Here is a 25,321-nt window from a genome sequence, read left to right as displayed (position 1 = left end):
CCGGAGCTGCCTGCCTGTCTGGCTGTCTCCCACAGTAGACGGGCCATTGAGATTCACGACAAAACACAAATACACTAATAATAATAACTACACGAATACACTACTAAAAAGCTAATAAAAAGCAAAGGGCGAACTGTGGTGTCAGGCAATAACTATATATATAATTCATATACAATAAAGTTATTAAAATATGCTATAATATGTGCAAAACCGCGGCATGAAAAAACGATAAAAGGATGGCTGTAGATTTCTTTCTGTCATCTACAAGATGCGCTTCATGCCAGCGCTGCCGGCGCACTGCGAGCGTTTTTGTGAGCCAGGTAACTCATTCAGCGCTGGGGATTAGCCATCGCCCTGTGGTCGCATTGCCACATGTTAAAATATAGGACTGAGTCACCTTGTTTGTAGAGCTATAACTATATTCTATATTCTAGCTATGGATACAATACTATGGCCCATTTGACACCACCTACTGTATCTATATCGTTCAATCTTTTTTTCTCTCGATTTTCCTATTCAAAACAGTCGCGCGGACCTTGGTGACTCATCTGAGTCCTTGAAATTGCAATGCCGATTGAATCCCGCCAGGTGGCAGTATCGCCTACCTTATGAACATGAATATGGCCAGCTTAGTGTGGGTGGCCCCAGCCCCCAAACAACTATAGGGACTCACTCTACTAGTAGGTTGCGAGCAGCTGTGAGCAGGACCACAATGGCGATCGCCTAGAGCGAACTATTGGATGATTATGGACGACAAGGTGTGTTTCCTAACGTTATATGTATTGATCCTGTTCTGATTCAAGACACTTGTACGCGAAGTGAGAAATGGAGTACCTCTAAAACAAAGGTAACGTCTATTTTACATCTACTTTACTGAAACTCCATCATAAAACATGCGTTTGTATGATCGCAGCGTCGGAAAACAACGATTTTGTGAAGAATCATATGGTAGTGTACCTTTTGACAAAGGTAATGTCTATTTTACGTGTACTTTACCGAAACTCCATCATAAAACATGCGTTTGTATGATCGTAGCGTGGGAAAAATTTGAACACTTCAAATACCTCGGCATTCCCACCCTGAATCAAACTGTTAGGCACAATTATACAGGGACATACAATAAAATACTTCAGGACCTCACCTCCCCAACTCACTACAGGCCAGAGCATCAATTATTAAAATGAATGTATTACCTAGGCCTGTCCCCAACTGAGGATTTGTATAGTCGACTTTGATTGGCCAAAAGACTATTGGGGTAAAAAGTGTGTTTTTCAAAGTTTGTGGAGAGCTGCTGTGAAACACGACTTCACTTTGATAGTTGACTACCCCCCCCCCCCCCCCCCGAATGCAAAAAAAAAAAAAAAAAAAAAAGTATAATTATATATATCTTTCTTTTGGATTGTCACATACGTGGGTTGTTCATTATCATTATTGCCATATTTGTAACACCATGTAAACATCAGTAACATGTAACATGTGTTATTTGTATATGGTGTGTGTCACCCTTTTGATCCCTTTTTCTTTCTCCCCTTCCCAGATGCCACTCGTCTTGCTAATTGGACTGATTGCCTGAGGAGTGGCACCTGTGGGCAGTCAGCCCGGACGAGTGGTTATAGTCTGCCTGGTGACACGCGTCCGGGCACCTCATTCCGTCATTGCCACTGTCCAGAGTGGAATGTGAGGTCGCCTGTTATATACCACTTTGTGTGAATTACCCGTGTGGGATTCTATATATATATATTAGGGCTGTCAGTTTATCGCGTTAATTAGATTAATTAATTACACAGAAAATTATCGCGTTATGAAAATTAACTCAACATTTATTATTTAATTATAATTTTTATTTATTTAAATATTTTTTTTTTATCTCATTCATTCCATAAGAACGTACATTTACAGACTTTTTTATATGGTCCATTTGCATGTTCTTGGTATCTGATTCTAGGGACATCTATGGATCTCAGGGAATGTATTCCCAGTGTCAGAAATACTGTGTCTGTTATAGGCTTGAGTAAATTGTAATGAACCAAATGAGAATATCAATACATTTTTTATTATCTTTGACTGTGAATAACACTATGCTCAAATTGACCAGACCTGAAAAATCTAAGCAAATTAATAGATGGAAGATGATTAAACGAAAAAAAATATTTTTGGCATTCGACTAAGAGGTTGGCAGTCGACTACGGCTCCTTTCGATCCATTAATCGACTATTCGACTAGTCGAGGTCAGCTCTAGTATTACCCAGAGTTAACTTTGTTAGTTCAATGCTCCCCTTACCCCCCCCCCCCCCCCCAACCGACTACTGGCGCAAACTACAAACTACAATATCGATTTTGGAAGGCAATAGCCTCAAAAATCTCTGACAAATGTTCTTTGACAATACCACTATCCGCAACGACGCTACTCCTGAATGATGTCTCCCAGCTGTCGGCTCCTATACAGCAAGGAATCAAACATTAGCCTGTGGGCATCGGCAGCTGGGAGAGTAAAGTCCATGATCTAGCAGCAGAGCAAGATCGGGGTGTTCTGTCCTGAGAGGTCCTGCGGTGGGATTGGGGGAAGACATGTCTTTTAGCAATAGAATTTTATTATTATAATTTTGTTTTCATTTGTATATGTTCTCCCTGTCTTGTGATCGCAATGTCATTGTTTTTTAATGTATTTTATTATAATTTATCTGATTTCATTTAATTTGTTATGTCTTATGTCTTATTTGAATTGTTATCATTATCATTATTGTTACTGTATTGTGTTGTGTCTGTTACATGTTAAATAAAAACAATCACAAAAAAGGAAAGAGAAGATTTGGCCCGATCCATAATGTGTGACTTGGCCATAATAAGGTCATTTATAGGCGTGATATTCTATATTCTATTCATATTTCAAATTGCATGTGTCCAGATGGCAAAATTCAGTACTGTATCTATAAAAAACCCTGTAAATCATCTGCCCTTTTTTCATTTGCCTACATTTCTTTTACACATGATCCCAAGGTGCTGAATGAGCAAATGTTTAATGTCTGGTCAATATTAGCATGGTGTTATTCACCGTCAAAGATGAAAAATAAAATGAAAAAAATAAATAAAATTATATTCTCCTTTGGTTAATTACAATTTACTCAAGTCTAGTAACAGAAACAATATTTCTGACACTGGGCATACGTTCCCTGAGATTCACAGATGTCTCTAGATACCAAGAACATGCAAATTGACCTTGTAGAAGTGGAGCAATCTTCCATTTACAGGTATGCATTTTTAGGCAGATTTTCTGAAAATATGGCTAGGGCCATAGGTTAAATACATTTTTATTTTGAAATTGATTCATGTGTGGACTCCCTTCCTGTCACTTCCAACACACAGTATGTGACAACGTTGACAGAATCTAGACTAGAGAGAGAGAGGGGGGGGGGGGGGGGGGGTTAGAGAGAGAGAGAGAGAGCGTGAGCTAGAAAGAGAGAGAGAGGGAGCATGAGCTAGAAAGAGAGAGGGTGATCTAGAGAGAGAGAGAGGGAGAGAGAGGGTGAGCTAGAGAGAGAGAGAGAGAGAGAGCTAGAGAGAGAGGATTCTAGTAGCCTGCCAGCTGTACTGTATTATATTGATCTATATCTGCATATATTCCTGTTTATATTCCTGCATATAATATATATCTCTATTTATATATATATATTCCTGCTTATATACACACTGTATAAACTATATAATATATATGTAGGCGGTCGGGTGGCCTAGCGGTCGGGTGGCCGGTCGTCATACTAACTCGTTTGGCTGAGTTAGGGGGAGGGAAGTCGTGGGTGGTAATCTGGCGTTGTGGACAGCGATGCCTACAGGTCAGGTCTTTGGCGCCTGCTCAGCGAAAGGCAGGACTTGATGAAGGCAGCGTGACCTCCCACGCGTTACACTTCACCAATGAGAGTCCTCGCTGCCAGGTGAAAAAAGAGCCACTGGCTGTCTCCACATGTGTCGGAGGAAGCATGTGGTGGACTTCAGGGTTCCCTTGTACCGACCAGTAGGAGGAACAGGTAGGGGAGGGGGGGAATTGGCATAACGAAAAAATAGAAAATCAGGTGGAGAAAAATATAAAAAAAAATATATATATAAAACTATATAATATATATCTGTATATATCCCATACATGTACCTACTCTTATTCGTGTACATACTAATTAGTACTCAGTAGCTTCTTTATATATATTCCATTTAATAACTTGTTTACATTTAATCAGATTGTATATTGCTGTTGTACTTCACATTTGCACTCTGGTTGGATGCCAAACTTATTTCTGTTGTATTGTACTTGTGATGTATGATAACAATGCATTCATCTAATGTAATCTAATCTAATCTGTGTGTGTCTGGCAGTAGCAGCTTGGTTAAGGGCTAGTCATGACATAACCATCACCCGATTTATAGTGTATATATATATATATATATATATATATATATATATATATATATATATATATATATATATATATATATATAGTCTAATTTTCTTACTTTGTGCAAGATTAGAGTGTGTCTGTGTGTGTGTGTGTGTGTGTGTGTGTGTGTGTGTGTGTGTGTGTGTGTGTGTGTGGGTGGGTGGGTGTGTGGGTGTGTGTGTGTGTGTGTGTGTGTGTGTGTGTGTGTGTGTGTGTGTGTGTGTGTGTGTGTGTCTTTAAAGCAGTCAGTCAAGCAGACAACCAGGTCAGTGGAGAATAGAAAGACAGAAAGAGAGAGAGAACGAGAACGAAGGAAGGAGGGAGGGAGAAAGAATTAGTGGGAAGGAGGGAGGGAAAGGGTGAGCTAGAGAGAGAGAGAGAGAGAGAGAGAGAGAGAGAGAGAGAGAGAGAGAGAGAGAGAGAGAGAGAGAGAGAGGGTGAGCTAGAGAGAGACGGGGTGAGCTAGAGAGATAGAAAGAGAAGAGAGAGGGGGGTGAGCTAGAGCGATAAAGAGAGAGAGAGGGAGGTGAGCTAGAGAGAGAGAGGGAGAGAGAGGGGGTGAGCTAGAGAGGAGAAGAGAGAGAGAGAGAGAGAGAGGTGAGCTAGAAAGAGAGAGGGGGATGAGCTAGATAGAGAGGGAGAGAGAGGGGGAGAGAGGGGGTGAGCTAGAGAGAGAGGGTGAGCTAGAAAGAGAGAGGGGGATGAGCTAGAGAGAGAGGGGGGTGAGCTAGAGAGAGAGGGTGAGCTAGAAAGAGATAGGGGGATGAGCTAGAGAGAGAGGGGGTGAGCTAGAGAGCGAGGGTGAGCTAGAGAGAGAGAGAGAGAGAGATAGATAGAGGGGAAGGAGAGGAGTAAGAGAGAGACATGGAAGACAGACAGAGACAGACAAACAGACAGACAGACAGACAGACAGACAGACAGACAGACAGACAGACAGACAGACAGACAGACAGACAGACAGACAGACTTGGAGAACAGACAGACATACACCATCATGTACTGTAGCTAACCTCAGTATGTTCTTCATGCCCATAATGATGTCTTGTACGTTAGGTGCGGCAGCACTTTAATGGTAGTTTTTCTACTGTAAAAACAGTACAGTGTGGGGTCCTACAGGGAAGTTGTTTAGGCCTGTTGCTCTACTCTATTTTTACTAATGATATGCCACTTGTCCTCAGTAAGGCTAGTGTAGCTATGATTGCTGATGATTCTACAGTGTATATGACATCAAACAACATGGATGAGCTAAATGTGCAATTACAAAAGGATCTGGACTTAATTCTGAAATGGATAATAAAAAACAAATTGATTCTGAATGTAGGAAAGACTAAATGTATAATATTTGGCTCAAACCATGTATTGAGGCATCAGAACCAATTAAAATTATCCATCAAAGGCAACTGTATAGAACAGGCTACTGAGGCTAAACTTCTAGGAGTCTTACTTGATGAACAGCTAACGTGGCAGAATCACATTGACAAGGTGACTAGTAAAATGGGGAAAGGAATATCCATGATAAGAAGATACTCCTCTTTATTAACGCCACTTACCCTCTTACAGGCTATTCAAAACCCAGTGATGGGAATAACGGCGCTATAAGTAACAGCGTTAGTTTTTTCAGTAACGAGTAATCTAATGGATTACTCTTCCAATCTTAATAACGCCGTACCGTTACTGCAAAAAAATGCGGCACGTTACTATGAATGAACCTGTTTCTTTCATCAGACAGATCTCTGCGCTGAGAGGCAATGTTCTTCCTTGTTTAGTGGGCAGTGCGCGAGACAAGCATACATGCTGACGATTGGCTGAGGTTGAGTAAAATGTCATGGTAAGCAGGGACGCGGGAACTATGGGTGCGGCAGGGGCTGCAGCACCCCCTGCTGGCGGGGAGTGTAACTGCAACTGCAAGGTTGTTTTGGATTTTATTCCAAATTTGTAACCGAGGCTACTCATGTCACAGAGCGGAACGGCACTGCAGATTTACCCTACTCTTGGAATTCATTCAGATCGTCATAGGGGCGCTGTCTCGATAATGCAGTGTTATTAACAGCGTGTAACCGACGCATGAACCGATTGGGATTCGAATAGACACGGCCTGGAAGCGTCAACACGGAACTGGAAATCTGTTGGTAAAAAAAAATAGACACAGCGGCTGCGCCCTGGGATCGTTTTGGGACGCTGAATTCGCAGTAAAGGAATATATGAACAAGCCAGCAGAACTATCCGAGCCCCCGGGAGGGTGGTCGAAGACCTTTTGCATGTCGGCGATCATGTATGCGGGGAACGAATTGCAGAGGAAAGGCGCATGTGTGTGTGTGTGTGTGTGTGTGTGTGTGTGTGTGTGTGTGTGTGTGTTTGTGCGTGTGTGTGTGTGTGTGTGTGTCTGTGTAGATTTGTGCTTACCCTCTCCAGTGTGATCTCCTCATATTCATAGTCTGCTTCTGTTCCATTTACCTGAGAGACAGAGAGAGAGAGAGAGAGAGAGAGAGAGAGAGAGAGAGAGAGAGAGAGAGAGAGAGAGAGAGAGAGAGAGAGAGAGAGAGAGAGAGAGAGAGAGAGAGAGAGAGAGAGAGAGAGAGAGAGAGAGAGAGAGAGAGAGAGAGAGAGAGAGAGAGAGAGAGAGAGAGAGAGAGAGAGCGAGAGAGAGAGAGAGAATATTTCAATATTCTGTGTTGCTGGGGCCCCTGGTACCACACAGTCCAGCTGCTAGACTAGAAGCCCTACAGTATCAAACCTCATTTTACCATGTGGTCTAGAGCAGGGGTTCCCAAACTTTTCAGGCCGGGACCCAGAAAATAAGGCGTCAGAGAGCCGCGGCCCAATGCACATCGTCAGGCTTTTTCTTTTCTTTTTTTTTTGCCAGGCGACCGATTTTTTAAGCCAAATATCACTTCAATCCTATTAAGTTAGTTCAAGTTAGTTATTCATTTATATGTGCTATTTATGAGAGGGCTAACTTGTTGCAAAATAATAATGATAATAATAATAGCCTCATTAAAATACTATTGTTGCTTCGGTTGTTTTCAGCGTTTTATGTGCATAATCTGTTATTTAGTTTGAAATGTTCGTTGAAATAAGTAGATTTTTCGTTTTTGCTTATTTATTAAGTAAATATAAAACCATATAGTCACATTTTAGAATACAATAGAATATAATTTTAGAATACAACTAGAAACACTGTCCTGGCCTGCTTCTAAGTTCAGTGGCCGGACAATTTTTTTTTTTTTTTTTTTTATCATTTCGCGGCCCTCCCCGACTTTGGGAACCACTGGTCTAGGGGTTAGTTGAGACCAAACCTACCTACTCTTACTAGTTACGCTGCTGGCCAGTATAACTGCTACCATACTGTCTTCATACCTGTATCACTGTACATATTATACTACAACTCTGTACATACATCTGATTAGCACTATTACTCAGTAATACAAATGTATATATCTTATACCCAGTCTAATCACCTGTACATTGTATATTACTATTGCACTTTACTGTTACATTTGCACTCTGGTTGCAAACTTATTTGCATTGTACTGTACTTGTGCACACTGTAATACCATACAGTACACAATACCCCATGGTACAGATACACACACAGTAATACCATACAGTACACAATACCCCATGGTACAGATATACATGTCCCCATGCACTGTTGTACACAAGCACTCCTATAATATCATACACTTGCAATTTTGCACATGCATGGTTTGTATACACACACACACACACACACACACACACACACACACACACACACACACACATACACACACACACACACACACACACACACACACACACACACACACACACACACACACACACACACACACACACACACACACACATAATTTGTTTTAAACTGACACACCGACAAAAGGAAATGCTAGGCAAAAGAGGACGTTTGGTCACCCTAGTTAAGAGGTTAATAGATTTAAGTCTAAGACAAGGCTTCCCATTTCCTATAGAACTCGTACACCTTACTGTAAATTGTACCTAAATTGTACCTCATCCCATTTCTGCTTTGCACTAGACAGTACTGTACATTAGTACACTGCATAGTATTGTATATTATATGGTAACTCAGAACATTGTACATATGTCTATACCGAACACTGTGACCTCATTTTCTTCTTCTAAATTACATGCTATACTATGTTATTTGATACTATCTTGTCTAGCACAGTCTCTGGAGCGTAACAGTAAGAAGCATTTTGTATGAAAGTATTCTGTACTTCTGTATGACAACTATTAAAGAAACTTGAAACTTGAAACCTCTCACTAGGCTTTGCTGGTCGCAGCTAATAAAAAATAAACTAAATCATTAGCAACTGTTTAGAATTAGTGTTTTTTTATCTGTATGACAAATGGGCTGTGTCCATGTGTGTGTGTGTGTGTGTGTGTGTGTGTGGGTGTGTGTGTGTGTGTGTGTGTGAGTGTGTGTGTGTGTGTGTGTGTGTGTGTGTGTGTGTGTGTGTGAGTGTAGTGTGTGCAGTGTGTGTGTGTGTAAAGATTTATAATCAAATGAAGAGAGGACGCACACCCTTTATCAGAACAACCACGCACGCACGCGCGCACGCACACACACACACACACACACACACACACACACACACACACACACACACATACACACACACACACACACACACACACACACACACACACACACACACACACACACACACACACACACACACACACACACACACACACACACACACACACACACACATACACACACACAGAGAGCTGTCCAGGGTCTAATCTCGTTGTGATCTGAGTGCCACGGCAGAGAGCCGGTCATCTATTTACTGTGCTACTAATGGACTTCACAAGGCCGGGTTCAAATGTTTGTCTGGGCTCTTAGGCTCCAAACAAAGTTTTAAGTCTTGGTTCAGACCGTCTACCGATGCTAGAATATAAACCTAATTTGGGTGTTAAGAGCTCACATAAGCATGTTGTGACCTCATCTAATGTGTAAGAGCTCACATAACCTGTTATGACCTCATCTAGGTGTAATAGCTCACATAAACCTGTTATGACCTCATCTAATGTGTAAGAGCTCACATAAACCTGTTATGACCTCATCTAGGTGTAATAGCTCACATAAACATGTTATGACCTCATCTAATGTGTAAGAGCTCACATAAACCTGTTATGATCTCATCTGGGTGTAAGAGCTCACATAAACATGTTATGACCTCATAAAGTCAGAGCCCCATTTATTGTCTATGGAGCAGCCCCAGATTTGACAGTTCTCTCTCTGATTTCTATCTTAAGATAAGATACGGTAAGATAAGATAAGATACGATAAGATAAGATAAGATAAGATAAAGATTTGGGCGTCATAGCAGCATGGGGGAGGGGGGAGGGAAGGTACAGGTATGGGTATGGTAATAGTAGAAAGACATAAATATAGGCAATAATCTAAAGATATGAGACAAATAAACAGTATAAACAATATAATTAACTCTGAATATAAAAACATGAGACAAATAAACAAAGGTGCAGATGAGGGTCTGTATTGGTTATATTGTACGTTACAATAAATATAGGCAATACATAAGAATTGAAGTCAAAGTAAACAGGATACAGGAGGAGAGAGTGGTACGTTTTCACAAATACTGACTCATCTTCCCTGAGGAGAAGGAAGAACATGGACGACATCTGGAACCCATCTCAAGCTCAAACAAAGACCATCTAATAGGGGATGATGAGGCTGCACCAATAGCATGAAAATTGAACATTTCCTGTCTCATAAGTGGGCGGGACTTTTACACAGGCTGTATCATTAACACTGAGATCGCTGGACACATATCAAACCAACTTGTTTTGCTTTGGATCTACAGGTCATAAAAACCTCAATGTAGTGTCACAACGTTCAGAAAACCTTCAACTTGTGAGAGAATGTGTCCAATATTTACCTTGATTTCTATGGTTAAGAAAGAAACGTATATAACCTTATGCATACTGGACCTGTGTATACTGTATACTTACTTACTCATAGTATATATTTTGATTCTAGTGTCTATTGTAACTATATTTATTGTAATGCAAATATAACTGATGATAGGGCATACAGACCCTCATTTGCACCTTGATTTACACTGCCTAGATGCTCATATGCGTATACTTAGAGTTAATATTGTTATATTGTTTACACTGCCTATTTTTTTTTATCTTTCTACTGTACTATAATTTTATTACCTGTATTATGTGGTGGGTATTGATGTGTGTGGTGTTTGGGGGACTGGCTGTTCCAGGGGGGTTCACATGCCATCGAGCAACACTGTACTTATTGTACTTATTTTATGCCTATTCTTATGTCTGCACGTTCTACGTTGCACTACATTTATTGTCTTTTATACCGTCAACTGTATGCTAGTCTTATGCCTATGTTCATTTTATGCTATTTGCTGTGGGGCACTTTAGGCTGTGGTCCATGTGTGAAAGGTGCTATAGATAGAGTTATTATTTAATATTAGTTAATATTGTTAAGAAAATGTATGCATTGAAATGTCTGTAAGTCTCAATGACATGAGAGTGACCTCAATTGTCCTTTTCGAGAATAAATAAAGGTTTGAATTGAATGTCTTCTACTATTACCATGTACCTGTACATCCCATCCCCCCTCCCCCATGCTCCTATGATGCCTGAATTTCCCCAAGGGGATCAATAAAGGAATATCTTATCTTATCTTAAATAGCATGTAGATCTCTCTGTTCGACTCCAGCACCCGTCCTTGGGAATGTGTCTGTCTTTCTTGTCGTTTCTGTTAACATTCGGCGGCCCTCGTTTGCCCTCACCTGTCAGCCTAGTGCTGTATTTTTGCCGACCAACTTACACATTGTTGGAAAGCTAAAATGCCCGTGGTTCGATTGACACCCTACTCAACCTATTACGTGCTTCCAATCTCGGGTTACAAGGCCGAACAACCAAGCGCCGGTTTCGGACAAGTGACCACGTCCGGTTTCGGCTGGTCCTGAACGGCACAGTCACCTCTGACAGTGAAAGTTATTGACCGTTTTTGTAGCCAATGAAATTCTGGAGCTAATGGTATCTTACATGCGGGCTGATTCCTAACATGTGCCCTCAGCATAAGGGTTTAAAAGACAAAAATTGCTCCATTCAGCCCCAGACATCTACATAGGTCATCGTGGTGAATAGAGCCTGTGCTGCTCTGGTCTCCTACGGTGGTGGTTGTGTAATTCCACAAGTGAGCTACACAAGACACAGTGAGCTACACAAGACACAGTGAGCCACACACGACACAGGCTGATAAGTCACAAGTCCCTTTGAAAAGTCTCAAAAAGGCTCAATTCCACCCGTTTTCTACCCAGAAGACAACACTGCCTCTTCCTCATTTGAGATTCAGTGGTGGTACAAAGTGTACTGCCACCTAGTGGAAAGAGTGATGGGTTTCAGTAACCTCATTACAAGATAAATCAGAGCCTCTAGGTGACGGTATACACATGAGAACAGTTCATTGTATTATTATTATTTATTATTAGTATATATAGTTTCCCTTTAAAACATGGACACTTACTAAAACCAAACTGGGAGTTATTAGGTTTTCACACGGAAGGACAAACTCATATGACTCATCAGAACAGCATTCATATTTATTGTTGTTTTATTTCCTGCATTGTTTAAACCTTTTCTTTTATTATTCTCTGCATTATGCTGCTGTGTGTTTTCCTGTGTGGTGCTGGTTATTTCAGTGAATGACGGCAGCCATGTTTCACCAAGGGAGTACAGCTGTAGTGAGGGAGAGACCAGTACAGCTGTAGTGAGGGAGAGACCAGTACAGCTGTAGTGAGGGAGAGACCAGTACAGCTGTAGTGAGGGAGAGACCAGTACAGGTGTAGTGAGGGAGATACCAGTACAGCTGTAGTGAGGGAGAGACCAGTACAGCTGTAGTGAGGGAGAGACCAGTACAGCTGTAGTGAGGGAGAGACCAGTACAGCTGTAGTGAGGGAGAGACCAGTACAGCTGTAGTGAGGGAGAGACCAGTACAGGTGTAGTGAGGGAGAGACCAGTACAGCTGTAGTGAGGGAGATACCAGTACAGCTGTAGTGAGGGAGAGACCAGTACAGGTGTAGTGAGGGAGAGACCAGTACAGCTGTAGTGAGGGAGAGACCAGTACAGCTGTAGTGAGGGAGAGACCAGTACAGCTGTAGTGAGGGAGAGACCAGTACAGGTGTAGTGAGGGAGAGACCAGTACAGCTGTAGTGAGGGAGAGACCAGTACAGCTGTAGTGAGGGAGAGACCAGTACAGCTGTAGTGAGGGAGAGACCAGTACAGGTGTAGTGAGGGAGAGACCAGTACAGCTGTAGTGAGGGAGAGACCAGTACAGCTGTAGTGAGGGAGAGACCAGTACAGCTGTAGTGAGGGAGAGACCAGTACAGGTGTAGTGAGGGAGATACCAGTACAGCTGTAGTGAGGGAGATACCAGTACAGCTGTAGTGAGGGAGATACCAGTACAGGTGTAGTGAGGGAGAGACCAGTACAGCTGTAGTGAGGGAGAGACCAGTACAGCTGTAGTGAGGGAGAGACCAGTACAGCTGTAGTGAGGGAGAGACCAACACAGATGTAGTGAGGGAGAGACCAGTACAGCTGTAGTGAGGGAGAGACCAGTACAGCTGTAGTGAGGGAGAGACCAGTACAGCTGTAGTGAGGGAGAGACCAGTACAGCTGTAGTGAGGGAGAGACCAGTACATCTGTAGTGAGGGAGAGACCAGTACAGCTGTAGTGAGGGAGAGACCAGTACAGCTGTAGTGAGGGAGATACCAGTACAGCTGTAGTGAGGGAGAGACCAGTACAGCTGTAGTGAGGGAGAGACCAGTACAGCTGTAGTGAGGGAGAGACCAACACAGATGTAGTGAGGGAGAGACCAACACAGATGTAGTGAGGGAGAGACCAGTACAGCTGTAGTGAGGGAGAGACCAACACAGATGTAGTGAGGGAGAGACCAACACAGATGTAGTGAGGGAGAGACCAGTACAGCTGTAGTGAGGGAGATACCAACACAGATGTAGTGAGGGAGAGACCAACACAGATGTAGTGAGGGAGAGACCAGTACAGCTGTAGTGAGGGAGATACCAACACAGATGTAGTGAGGGAGAGACCAACACAGATGTAGTGAGGGAGTGTGTTCAGATCAGACTTACATATGGGGGAGCATCATTGTCCGCGTTGACCACTACTGGAGGGGGGTTGGCCTGAGAGAGACACAGTAGAAAAAAACTGGTTAGAAACCACAACTGTTCAGGAGCAACACAACGGCACGCTGTAAAAAAAAACACACAGGAGTGATGTAAACTTGACATTTAATACGCACTCTGTATTTAGTTGATTCAACAAACAAAATAAAATGCAATGCATAAAGGTTACTTGGAGATATTGGAGATAACTTATGAACTCTCTGTGGCCATATCTTTTGGTGAGCAATAAGATTAGCCACATGAAATTGAACATGCAAAACAGAAACCACAATCTCACCGTCACAGGGGAGTTCCATAGACAGGCTTCTTGTTTATAAACATACCGTGTTCGAGCCAATCAGCAACACCCACTGAATCACGTGACTGAGTTGCCCCCTATACCTGCACGTGCTGCTGTACTAAACAAGGTCTAGGTAGCTCTATGGAGAAACCATGACACTCCACTGACTAAAAGTAGAATGGAGCTCTATGGAGAAACCATGACACTCCACTGACTAAAAGTAGAATGGAGCTCTATGGAGAAACCATGACACTCCACTGACTAAAAGTATAATGGAGCTCTATGGAGAAACCATGACACTCCACTGACTAAAAGTATAATGGAGCTCTATGGAGAAACCATGACACTCCTCTGACTAAAAGTATAATGGAGCTCTATGGAGAAACCATGACACTCCTCTGACTAAAAGTATAATGGAGCTCTATGGAGAAACCATGACACTCCTCTGACTAAAAGTATAATGGAGCTCTATGGAGAAACCATGACACTCCACTGACTAAAAGTATAATGGAGCTCTATGGAGAAACCATGACACTCCACTGACTAAAAGTATATTGGAGCTCTATGGAGAAACCATGACACTCCACTGACTAAAACTATAATGGAGCTCTATGGAGAAACCATGACACTCCCCTGACTAAAAGTATAATGTAGCTCTATGGAGAAACCATGACACTCCACTGACTAAAAGTATAATGGAGCTCTATGGAGAAACCATGACACTCCACTGACTAAAACTATAATGGAGCTCTATGGAGAAACCATGACACTCCACTGACTAAAAGTATAATGGAGCTATATGGAGAAACCATGACACTCCACTGACTAAAACTATAATGGAGCTCTATGGAGAAACCATGACACTCCAGCCGAATTGTTTAGAGAACAACACTAACGTTAGCTAACGTTAGCCAGCCGAATTGTTTAGAGAACAACACTAACGTTAGCTAACGTTAGCCAGCCGAATTGTTTAGAGAACAACACTAACGTTAGCCAGCCGAATTGTTTACATAACGATACCTGGACGCTAACGTCCCTGACATCAAGCTAACTGTAACAGTGTTTAATGAGATATGGTAGATTCAATACACCAAGCTAACTTACTGTAGCCTACACAGTTGAGTGTTTAATGAGAGATAGTGGATCCAATACACCAAGCTAACTGTAACACAGTGTTTAATGAGAGATGGTAGATTCAATACACCAAGCTAATTTACTGTAGCCTACACAGTTGAGTGTTTAATGAGAGATAGTGGATCCAATACACCAAGCTAACTGTAACACAGTGTTTAATGAGAGATGGTAGATTCAATACACCAAGCTAACATACTGTAGCCTACACAGTTGAGTGTTTAATGAGAGATAGTGTATTCAATACACCAAGCTAACTTAGTGTTTAATGAGAGATGGTAGATTCAATACACCAAGCTAACTGTAACAGTGTTTAATGAGAGATGGTAGATTCAATACACCAAGCTAACTTACTGTAGCCTACACAGTTGAGTGTTTAATGAGAGATAGTGGATCCAATACACCAAGCTAACTGTAACAGTGTTTAATGAGAGATGGTAGATTCAATACACCAAGCTAACATACTGTACACAGTTGAGTGTTTTTGAGATATAGTGGATTCAATACACCAAGCTAACTGTAACAGTGTTTAATGAGAGATGGTAGATTCAATACATATAAATGCTATTTGTGATAATGGCTAATATGCTTTTATGCCTTTTATGTTTTCCCAGATGAAATGACCTGTGTCCAACACCAGTCTTGATCTCTCCTGGAGAAGAAACAGCCCCCTGTGTCCAGGGGTGCAGTCGTAATATGGGCGAAGGCCAAACGGTATCCTATTATTATGCAAAGTCTAGGCACTTATCACCTAGACTTTGCATAATAATAGGATGCGCGCACTTCGAAGCCCAAACGTCGTTTGACCGTGTGTGCCCAGCACTGCACCCCTGCCTGTGTCCCTCCCTCAACTGTCCAGCTGAAACAGAGGTCACCCAAATCCCCAGTCCCTCCCTCAATTCAGAGCACTGTGAGTATTTACTGATAACTGTTTAGAGGGGGATGTTTTAAAAATATAATTTCTGCTCAATTTGGTCAGCAGCTGCCACTGGCTGTCACCTAATATGATTTCATCTGGACAGGTGCGCTGTCACCTAATATGATTTCATCTGGTCAGGTGCGCTGTCACCTAATATGTTTTCATCTGGTCAGGTGCGCTGTCACCTAATGGCGCTTTTCCACTGCATGGTACCTACTCTACTCTACCCTACTCTACTCTACTCGCTTTAGGTACCTGGTACTTCGTTCCTTTTCCACTGCAGGTACTAAAACAAAGTACTCAGTTTGTCTCCGTGTGGGGAGGCGGGGCTGCTGGTGTACAGCTGAGAGCTCCATAGCTCTGTGAGAGCTCCAGCATAGCTATGTCCGTGAGCTATGCGCAAGCCAGAGTAAAACACAGTTTTCAATCAATCAATCAATCAATAACAACATTAACGAGACTCTCGTTGTGTCTATTCTGCTAACGCTAACGTTACCTCTCATTGTGTCTATTCTACAAGCGTTAACGTTAGCTAGGCTGTCTATGCTAACGTTAACGTTAGCATTAGGCTAACAAGCTGTAACGTTACCAGTCGCGTCTATTTGCTAACGTTAGCATTAGGTAATAACCGGTTTAAAATGGATGGTGATTACCTCACGTTGTGTCTATTCTACTAGCATTAACGTTACTCATACAAACAATCAATAGCAACTTATATTGATCACGCTATGTACGATAGCCATGCTAAAACGCTAGCACAACATAAGCTTAAGCCTTAACAAGTCAGCAATCTTTTTGCGAGACTAAACTCTCCGCTCGGTGGCAAATTGTGTTGATGTCGGTTTTGTTTAATCAATAAATGAGGCAGAATACACAGTGACTGTATCGTTTGTTTATTGAACTTGTGCCTGCTGCAACCATAATGAAATCCTATGCGAGACATTAAAGATGGCGGCTTTCTGTTTTCGTTCAGACCAGGTTCAGACTCTCCAACGAGTGACGCGTCTCTCTTCTGACCAATCAGTGGTCTGCAGTGTTTCACGTGACTTTTCTAGTACCAGTTCTACCCGCTTGGCACGCGCTTGGAACCACGACAGAGCAGGGACTAAAAAAGTACCCAAAAAGTACCGAAAAAGTACCTGGTACCAGGTACTTTGGTAATGGAAAACCGAAAATACCGAGTAGAGTAGAGTAGAGTAGGTACCATGCAGTGGAAAAGCGCCATAATATATTTTCATCTGGTCAGGTGCGCTGTCACCTAATAGGATTTCATTTGGTCAGGTGCGCTGTCACCTAATATGATTTCATCTGGTCAGGTGCGCTGTCACCTAATATGTTTTCATCTGGTCAGGTGCGCTGTCACCTAATGTTAATATGTTTTCATCTGTGTCCACTGACCACTGACACACAGTGGGGGATGTTTTAAAAATATAATTTAATATATAATATAATATAATAATTTGTGCTTCACCTAAAAATTTGGTCAGCAGCCTCCACTGTAATGTAGCTATATGGAGAAACCATGACACTCCTCTGACTAAAAGTAGAATGGAGCTCTATGGAGAAACCATGACACTCCACTGACTAAAAGTAAAATGGAGCTCTATGGAGAAACCATGACACTCCTCTGACTAAAAGTATAATGGAGCTCTATGGAGAAACCATGACACTCCACTGACTAAAAGTATATTGGAGCTCTATGGAGAAACCATGACACTCCACTGACTAAAAGTATAATGGAGCTCTATGGAGAAACCATGACACTCCACTGACTAAAAGTATAATGGAGCTCTATGGAGAAACCATGACACTCCTCTGACTAAAAGTATATTGGAGCTCTATGGAGAAACCATGACACTCCACTGACTAAAACTATAATGGAGCTCTATGGAGAAACCATGACACGCCTCTGACTAAAACTATAATGGAGCTCTATGGAGAAACCATGACACTCCTCTGACTAAAAGTAAAATGGTGCTCTATGGAGAAACCATGACACTCCTCTGACTAAAAGTAAAATGGTGCTATAAAAGTATAGATGACCAATCTAGCATACAGTAGATGTGATGTACTGTAAGATGGTATAGGAGAACTCAAGGAGAGAACCCAGGGAGAGAACCCAGGGAGAGAACTCAGGGAGAGAACCCAGGGAGAGAACCCAGGGAGCGAACCCAGGGAGAGAACCCAAGGAGAGAAACCAGGGAGAGAACCCAACGATACAACCCAGGGGGATGTTCTGTGTATACAGGTATATTTTCAGTTTCAGAACTGTGAACACTAATGTATAATAAAGCTAATTTAGGTACAAACTCAAACAAACGTATCCCATTGACCAGACTCCCATTCACTGTCTATGGAACCGCTCCCTCCAGACTCCCATTCACTGTCTATGGAACCGCTCCCTCCAGACTCCCATTCACTGTCTATGGAACCGCCCCCTCCAGACTCCCATTCACTGTCTATGGAACCGCTCCCTCCAGACTCCCATTCACTGTCTATGGAACCGCTCCAGACTCCCATTCACTGTCTATGGAACCGCTCCAGACTCCCATTCACTGTCTATGGAACCGCCCCCTCCAGACTCCCATTCACTGTCTATGGAACCGCTCCAGACTCCCATTCACTGTCTATGGAACCGCTCCCTCCAGACTCCCATTCACTGTCTATGGAACCGCTCCCCCCAGACTCCCATTCACTGTCTATGGACATTGGAGCAGCTCCAGACTTCACAAGTGTTTAGTCTCATTTCAACAGGTGTCTGGTAGAGAGCAGCTCGTTTGAACAGGCACAATGGAGTTCTATGTCAAATCAAATCAAATCAAATTTATTTGTAAGGCCCGACAACACACGTTAATGTCCCCATGGGCCGTACACGTCTTCTTTAAACAAGTCAAGAAGAAACATAACAATAAGTCAAGAACAGAACAAGAACACCATAAGGTCCAACACATTTAAAATAAATGAAAGAATGCAAGCACTCCCAGACATACCCCACGCGAAGGTAAGGAAAAACTCACTAACACCTAACAATAGGGGGAAATGCTCCACAGGCAGTGTGGAGGAGAGAAACCTTAGAAGGGCCATTCAAGAGGGGATCTCCCTTCTTAGATGTCAGTGATAGTAGTGTTGCAGACTAACAGTTGGTAAGCATGCACTCAAGTGTGTAGTGAAACTATGTATATCGTCTATGGATGGTTTGACAACATCAGCATTCTAAATGGACCCGTGTTTACCTCCTGTTGCACTGTTTACTAATATCAATAAACAAGGAAACTATAAAAGACGGAAGAGTCATCACGTCAGAACCAAGGAAACTATAAAAGAAGGAAGAGTCATCACGTCAGAACCAATGCAACGATAAAAGAAGGAAGGGTCGCGTGAATATTAAAGGCAACCAACTTGTGTTTGGCTTTTCTCTGATTGGCCGCGCCCCCCCGCCCCCACGCGCAGGCAAGCGGCAGTCGTCCCACGTCCCAAATGAAATCCAAGGAGCAAGCGAGCGGCAGCGCGGGCAACCAACTTGTGTACCAACGCACTTGTGTTGGGCTGCTGTACCAACGCACTTGTGTTGGGCTGCAAATGCGCTGAACTAGAAAGCGTAACGTTATTATGTTTCGCGTTTTATTATGTTTCGCGTTTTTAACAACCAACTACCAGATTCACTTGTGTATAAACAAAGCCCATACAGTTATGAAATGCGCTGAACTAGAAAGCGTAACGTTATTATGTTTTGCGTTTTTAACAACCAACTACCAGATTCACTCGTGTATAAACAAAGCCCATACAGTTATGAAATGCGCTGAACTAGAAAGCGTAACGTTATTATGTTTCGCGTTCCATTGATTAACGCCATTACCTGCTGTGCTGTAGGAAGCAGAGGTACAGTAAGTTACAGTAGGTGTAGGTTACATGTTTAATCAAAGCCCATACAATTTTTTAGATGAATGATTGTGGATATAATATAGAAAACACATCATTATGATATTGTCAGATGGCGCAAAATACAATGGTGAGTGAGAAATATATCTCCAGTGATAAAACCCAGTGCTCTATGTCTCTATGATACACAGCGTGGATGGGCTTTCAGAGGGAGAGGCATGACTTCGCGACAGCCATATTAGACACTCACTGTACATCAGTGTGGAACTGTAACGTTATATGTTATTTCGCCCGTGGAGGCTGCTGAGCCTGAAGCGCAGCGGGGCGACGCAGTGGTTTATCCCCGGCTTCCGTGCGCCGCCCGCGGCTTGACTCGGTTCAGCTCCAGCAGCAGCAGCGGCCGTTCCTCCGTTGTAGAAGCCCTTCAATGACAGCGGCTCTCATATTTTGCGAATGCATAAACTATATCTTAAATTATGGCTATGTGTCTAATATGGCTGTCGCTTATCAATGACTTTGCGACAGTCATATTAGACACATCGCCATAATTTAAGATATAGTTTATGCATTCGCAAATATGAGAGCTCTGTCATTGAAGTGGGTGGTGGCAGCATTACTAACAGTAGCGATTTTTATTGTTTTGTCATGACCAAACATAATCCCAACATAGATAGGAGGTGTACTGTATGTCAAATGTCGGTCATGTGGTGGAAGAGTTTAGTACAGTCACACAACAGAACACCGCTGTAGTACAGTCACACAACAGAACACCGCTGGTTCGACCAGCGCTTCTGCCGCGTCTCTCTTGCCGCAAGCCGCGTCTCTCGCCGCAAGGGCGTGTGCTAGTGGATTGATTGATTGGCCGTTAGGCCAATCAGAGAAACGCTGAACGAAAAGCTGAACACAAGTTGGTTGCCTTTAATATTCACGCGGAAGGGTCATCACGTCAGAACCAAGGAAACTATAAAAGAAGGAAGGGTCGTCACGTCAAAACCAAGGAAACTATAAAAGAAGGAAGGGTCATCACGTCAGAACCAAGGAAACTATAAAAGAAGGAAGGGTCATCACGTCAGAACCAAGGAAACTATAAAAGAAGGAAGGGTCATCACGTCAGAACCAAGGAAACTATAAAAGAAGGAAGGGTCATCACGTCAGAACCAAGGAAACTATAAAAGAAGGAAGGGTCATCACGTCAGAACCAAGGAAACTATAAAAGAAGGAAGGGTCATCACGTCAGAACCAAGGAAACAATACAAGAAGGAAGGGTCATCACGTCAGAATCAAGGAAACTATAAATGAAGGAAGGGTCATCACGTCAGAATGTTAAAATGTAACAAGTACGAGAGAAAAATACTCCAGAACACACATTGTAAACACACCTACAGCAATCAGGCATTTTGGTGAAGATTTATGAAAACAAAAGATTTAAAATAGTCTAATCAAACACACACACACACACACACACACACACACACACACACACACACACACACACACACACACACACACACACACACACACACACACACACACACACACACACACACACACACACACACACACACACACACACACACACACACACACACACACACACACACACACACACACACACACACACACACACACACACACACACACACACACACACACACACACACACACACACACACACACACACACACACACACACACACACACACACACACACACACACACACACACACACACACACACACACACACAGTCCACAGATAAGGTCCAGAACTAGAACTTACTCGTCTCATGTTCTGGTAGATCATGTTGTCTGCATCTGCATTACCAGCCTGGATTCACTGCATTCACCACATGACATACTGTACTAAATACTGTAATATAACATACTATACTGTCTTAAACGGTTACTACCCTAATAATATATACTTTACTATAACACACTGTGCTATACTCTGCTCCACATTCTGTCTTATCCTTCCTTTGTACTGCTACTGACCTATAATGTATTACATTGCACTATACTGCCCTACACCATGTTGCACTATACTACTATATTACCTTGCTACTGCCCTGTATTGTCATATCCGGTGTTATACTGTACTATTCTACACTTTAGACTCTTGACACTGTGGAGAGGCTAAACCACTGGCTAAACCACTACATCATCAGCATACAACATGGGCCTCCCTTCCTCTCCACTCCAGCAATAAACCCTACTCTCCACTATTCCTGCTCCTCCTCTCCTAGCCTCCTCCACTAGCTCCTTTCCTAGCCTCCTTTTCTATGTCCTCTCTAGCCTCCTCCTCTATGTCCTCTTCTAGCCTCCTCCACTAATTCATCCCCTAGCCTCCTCCACTAGACTTCTCCAAGCTTCCTCCACTAGTCTTCTCCAAGCCTCCTCCACTACCCCTTATCCAAGCCTTCTCCACTACCCCCTATCCTAGCCTCCTTTACTACCTCCTCTCCCTGCTCCTCCTCCAATACCCCCTCTCCCTGCTCCTCCTCCAATACCCCCTCTCCTAGCCTCCTCTTCTATGTCCTCTCCTAGCCTCCTCCTCTGTCTTCTAGCCTCCTCCACTACCACCTATCCTAGCCTCCTCCACTACCTCCTCTCCCTGCTCCTCCTCCAATACCCCCTCTCCTAGCCTCTTCCTCTATGTCCTCTCCTAGCCTCCTTCTCCCCCTGCTTCCCAGTGTGTACTCAGAAATACTTCCTGCTCTGTTCTGTTCTCCACCTAGCTTGGTTGTCACAGCTAGAAAGCCACAGAGCCCCTCCACAGAGCAGGTTGAAGCCAGTCCACAGTGTGAGGAAGTTGAATCCGTAGCTAGCTAGGTATCTGTAGCTATCCAGTCCAGTGTGAAGAGGTTGAGTCAACTAGCTAGGTATCTGTTGCTATCCAGTCTACAATGTGAAGAAGTTGAGTCAACTAGCTATGTATCTGTAGCTAGCCAGTCCACCGTGTGGAGGTTGAGTCAACTAGCTAGGTATCTGTAGCTAGCCAGTCCACCGTGTGGAGGTTGAGTCAACTAGCTAGTTATCTGTAGCTATCCAGCCCACAATGTGAAGAGGTTGAGTCAGTAGCTAGCTAGTTGTCTATAGCTATCCAGTCCACAATGTGAAGAGGTTGAGTCAGTAGCTAGCTAGTTATCCGTACCTAGCCAGTCTACAGTGTGAAGAGGTTGAGTCAGTAGCTAGCTACAGTAGGTATCTGTACCTAGCCAGTCCACAGGGTGAGTATGTTGAGTCAGTAGCTAGCTAGGTATCTGTACTTAACCAATCCATAGTGTGAGGCTCCAATCTTTTCCAAAAAAAGGCCAGAAAAAATGGAAGCAATACAGAATTTAGAGCATATTCCCCGATAGCCAGTCAATCCACATCATCGTATCTCTCCACGGTCGAACACAAAGCCAGTCAGGCAGTCCAACGTGTCCCAGCTCCAAGCGTCTTTAATCAGGCAGGGCAGACAACTGGATGAACTGATCCAGAACTCCGCTCTCTGTCTCTCCTGCTCATCTAGTCTCTGGAGGTTTGGGTGCAGAGGTCTGGAGGTCTAGCTGGGACCACAGTGTCCTGCGCCAGGCAGCCCGGGCTCACAGCATCAGACCCTCTCAACTAATCTCTCTCTCTATCCATCACCCTCTCTCTATCCCTGTCTATCTCTCCATCCCTCTCTCTGCCTGTCTCTCTTTATCCCTTTATCTGCTCTTCTCTCTCTCTCCCTCTCCCTCTCTCTCCCTCCCTCTCCCTCTCTAACAGTATGTCACTCTGTCAGTCTGACAATACTGATGCACATGCATGAGAGAGAGAGAGAGAGAGAGAGAGAGAGAGAGAGAGAGAGAGAGAGAGAGAGAGAGAGAGAGAGAGAGAGAGAGAGAGCAAGAGAGAGAATGGAATAAAATAAACAGGGGAGTTGATAGAAATAAAGAGGAGGAGAGGAAAGGAAAAGAGAGAAGAGAAAGGGGTTGAGTGGAGGATCAGTGGGATTATGGGTATTATGGGCGGAGCCACATCTGCCTGCTAAACAACAGTTATGAGGACCAGAGGTTGGGACACGCACGCACGCACGCACACACACACACACACACACACACAACACACACCACACACACACACACACACACACACACACACACAACACACACCACACACCACACACACACACACACACACACACACACACACACACACACACACACACACACACACACACACACACACACACACAGTACATACACACAGAGTACACACACATGCTCATAAATGCAGGTACATCCATACAGTACAGACACACAGATTAACAAAAAGGACAAAATGAATGGCATCAAATGGCGTGTCAATGTGGTATCAGAGCACAGGGGGAGAGAGAGAGAGAGAGAGAGGGGAGAGAGAGAGAGAGAGAGAGAGAGAGAGAGAGAGAGAGAGAGAGAGAGAGAGAGAGAGAGAGAGAGAGAGAGAGAGAGAGAGAGAGAGAGAGAGAGAGAGAGAGAGAGAGAGATTATGATATTATTATGAATGGGTGTTTAAGTGACAGTGAGGACAGGCTGACAGTGCCAGCTGCTACGAGCTTAATGTGTGCATGTGTGTGTGAGAGAGAGAGAGGGAGAGAGAGAGAGATTTTAGGGCGAATTCACAAAGGGATTGCACGGCTTTTTCTGACACTAAGCCGGCGCAAATAGCTCTGAAACACAGTTTGCTATTCACAGAGGAGGCGCGGGTTGAAATGAGGTGGCAACTGTGTTGCAACTTGCATCAGCATTGCGTCCGGTGCTATTAGCACATATTTAAATGAGGTAATATGGGCGGAACATGTTCCCCTTTCTATGCAAATGAGCCTGGTCCAAAAACACTCCCAATTCACAATCGGCGGCGCAAATTGCACTGTGCAGTTAAAGCGACACACCTACCGTCTTCAGAGACCCAGAGACTAAGCGCAAAGCCCTAAGCGCATCTATAAAGGGGCATCATTGCCAGCGTCACTGCCAGCGTCACAGGTGATCATGGCAGCAGTAATTGTTTATTTAAGTGAGACCGAAATCATCCGGAGACACAGGTTGCCAGCTCAAGCAATTCTTGATCTACTGGATGAAATCAAGGATGATATTGAGCCAGCCACCCAGAGATCCCATGCAATCGTATTTATTATTTAAATATTGTTATCGTTGTCGGCTTTCCCAATGTTGTCGGCGCTATTGATTGATTTTTAAACTATTTAGATTTTGCATCATGCTGCAATTTCTATTTGTGTTATGCATTGCTCTTGCTGCTTGTTTGTTATGTCTTCATTATATAAAGCACTTTGAACTGCAATCCTTGTATGAAAGGTGCTATATAAATAAAGATTATTATTATTATTATTATTATTGACTGCACTCACGTTCCAATTGTACCACCGCACACTCATATGCTCCAGAATAATCTTTTAATTTATAACTTTTCGTGGGTCCATGAAGAGTAGATGCAGGA

At 43.2% G+C, this 25,321-nt stretch overlaps 2 protein-coding genes across 2 annotated transcripts in view; both read right to left on the bottom strand.

Moving 5' to 3' along the window:
* The window catches only part of LOC311225870 (disks large homolog 1-like), a gene marked incomplete at its 5' end in the record, with an annotated part of 66,250 nt that extends 64,602 nt beyond the window's left edge, over positions 1-1,648 (bottom strand). The window contains 1 exon segment of the mRNA XM_084311262.1: positions 1,570-1,648. Within this exon segment, the coding sequence (XP_084167388.1) occupies positions 1,570-1,648 (79 nt within the window).
* An 855-nt stretch (positions 1,649-2,503) lies between these two features.
* Positions 2,504-25,321, bottom strand: part of LOC311225869 (uncharacterized protein) — a gene marked incomplete at its 3' end in the record, with an annotated part of 197,812 nt that continues 174,994 nt past the window's right edge. The window contains exons 5-7 of the mRNA XM_084311261.1: positions 13,598-13,648; positions 6,828-6,878; positions 2,504-2,545 (exon numbers count right to left, since the gene is read on the bottom strand). Of these exons, the coding sequence (XP_084167387.1) occupies positions 2,504-2,545; positions 6,828-6,878; positions 13,598-13,648 (144 nt within the window). The remainder of the gene's footprint in view (positions 2,546-6,827; positions 6,879-13,597; positions 13,649-25,321) is intronic.

This window comes from Notolepis coatsorum (assembly GCF_963971535.1).
Source record: "Notolepis coatsorum genome assembly, chromosome: 3".
NCBI classification, from domain to species: Eukaryota; Metazoa; Chordata; class Actinopteri; order Aulopiformes; family Paralepididae; genus Notolepis; species Notolepis coatsorum.
Note: the sequence above shows the minus strand (reverse complement) of the source record. Positions and strands in the feature narration are given on the sequence as shown.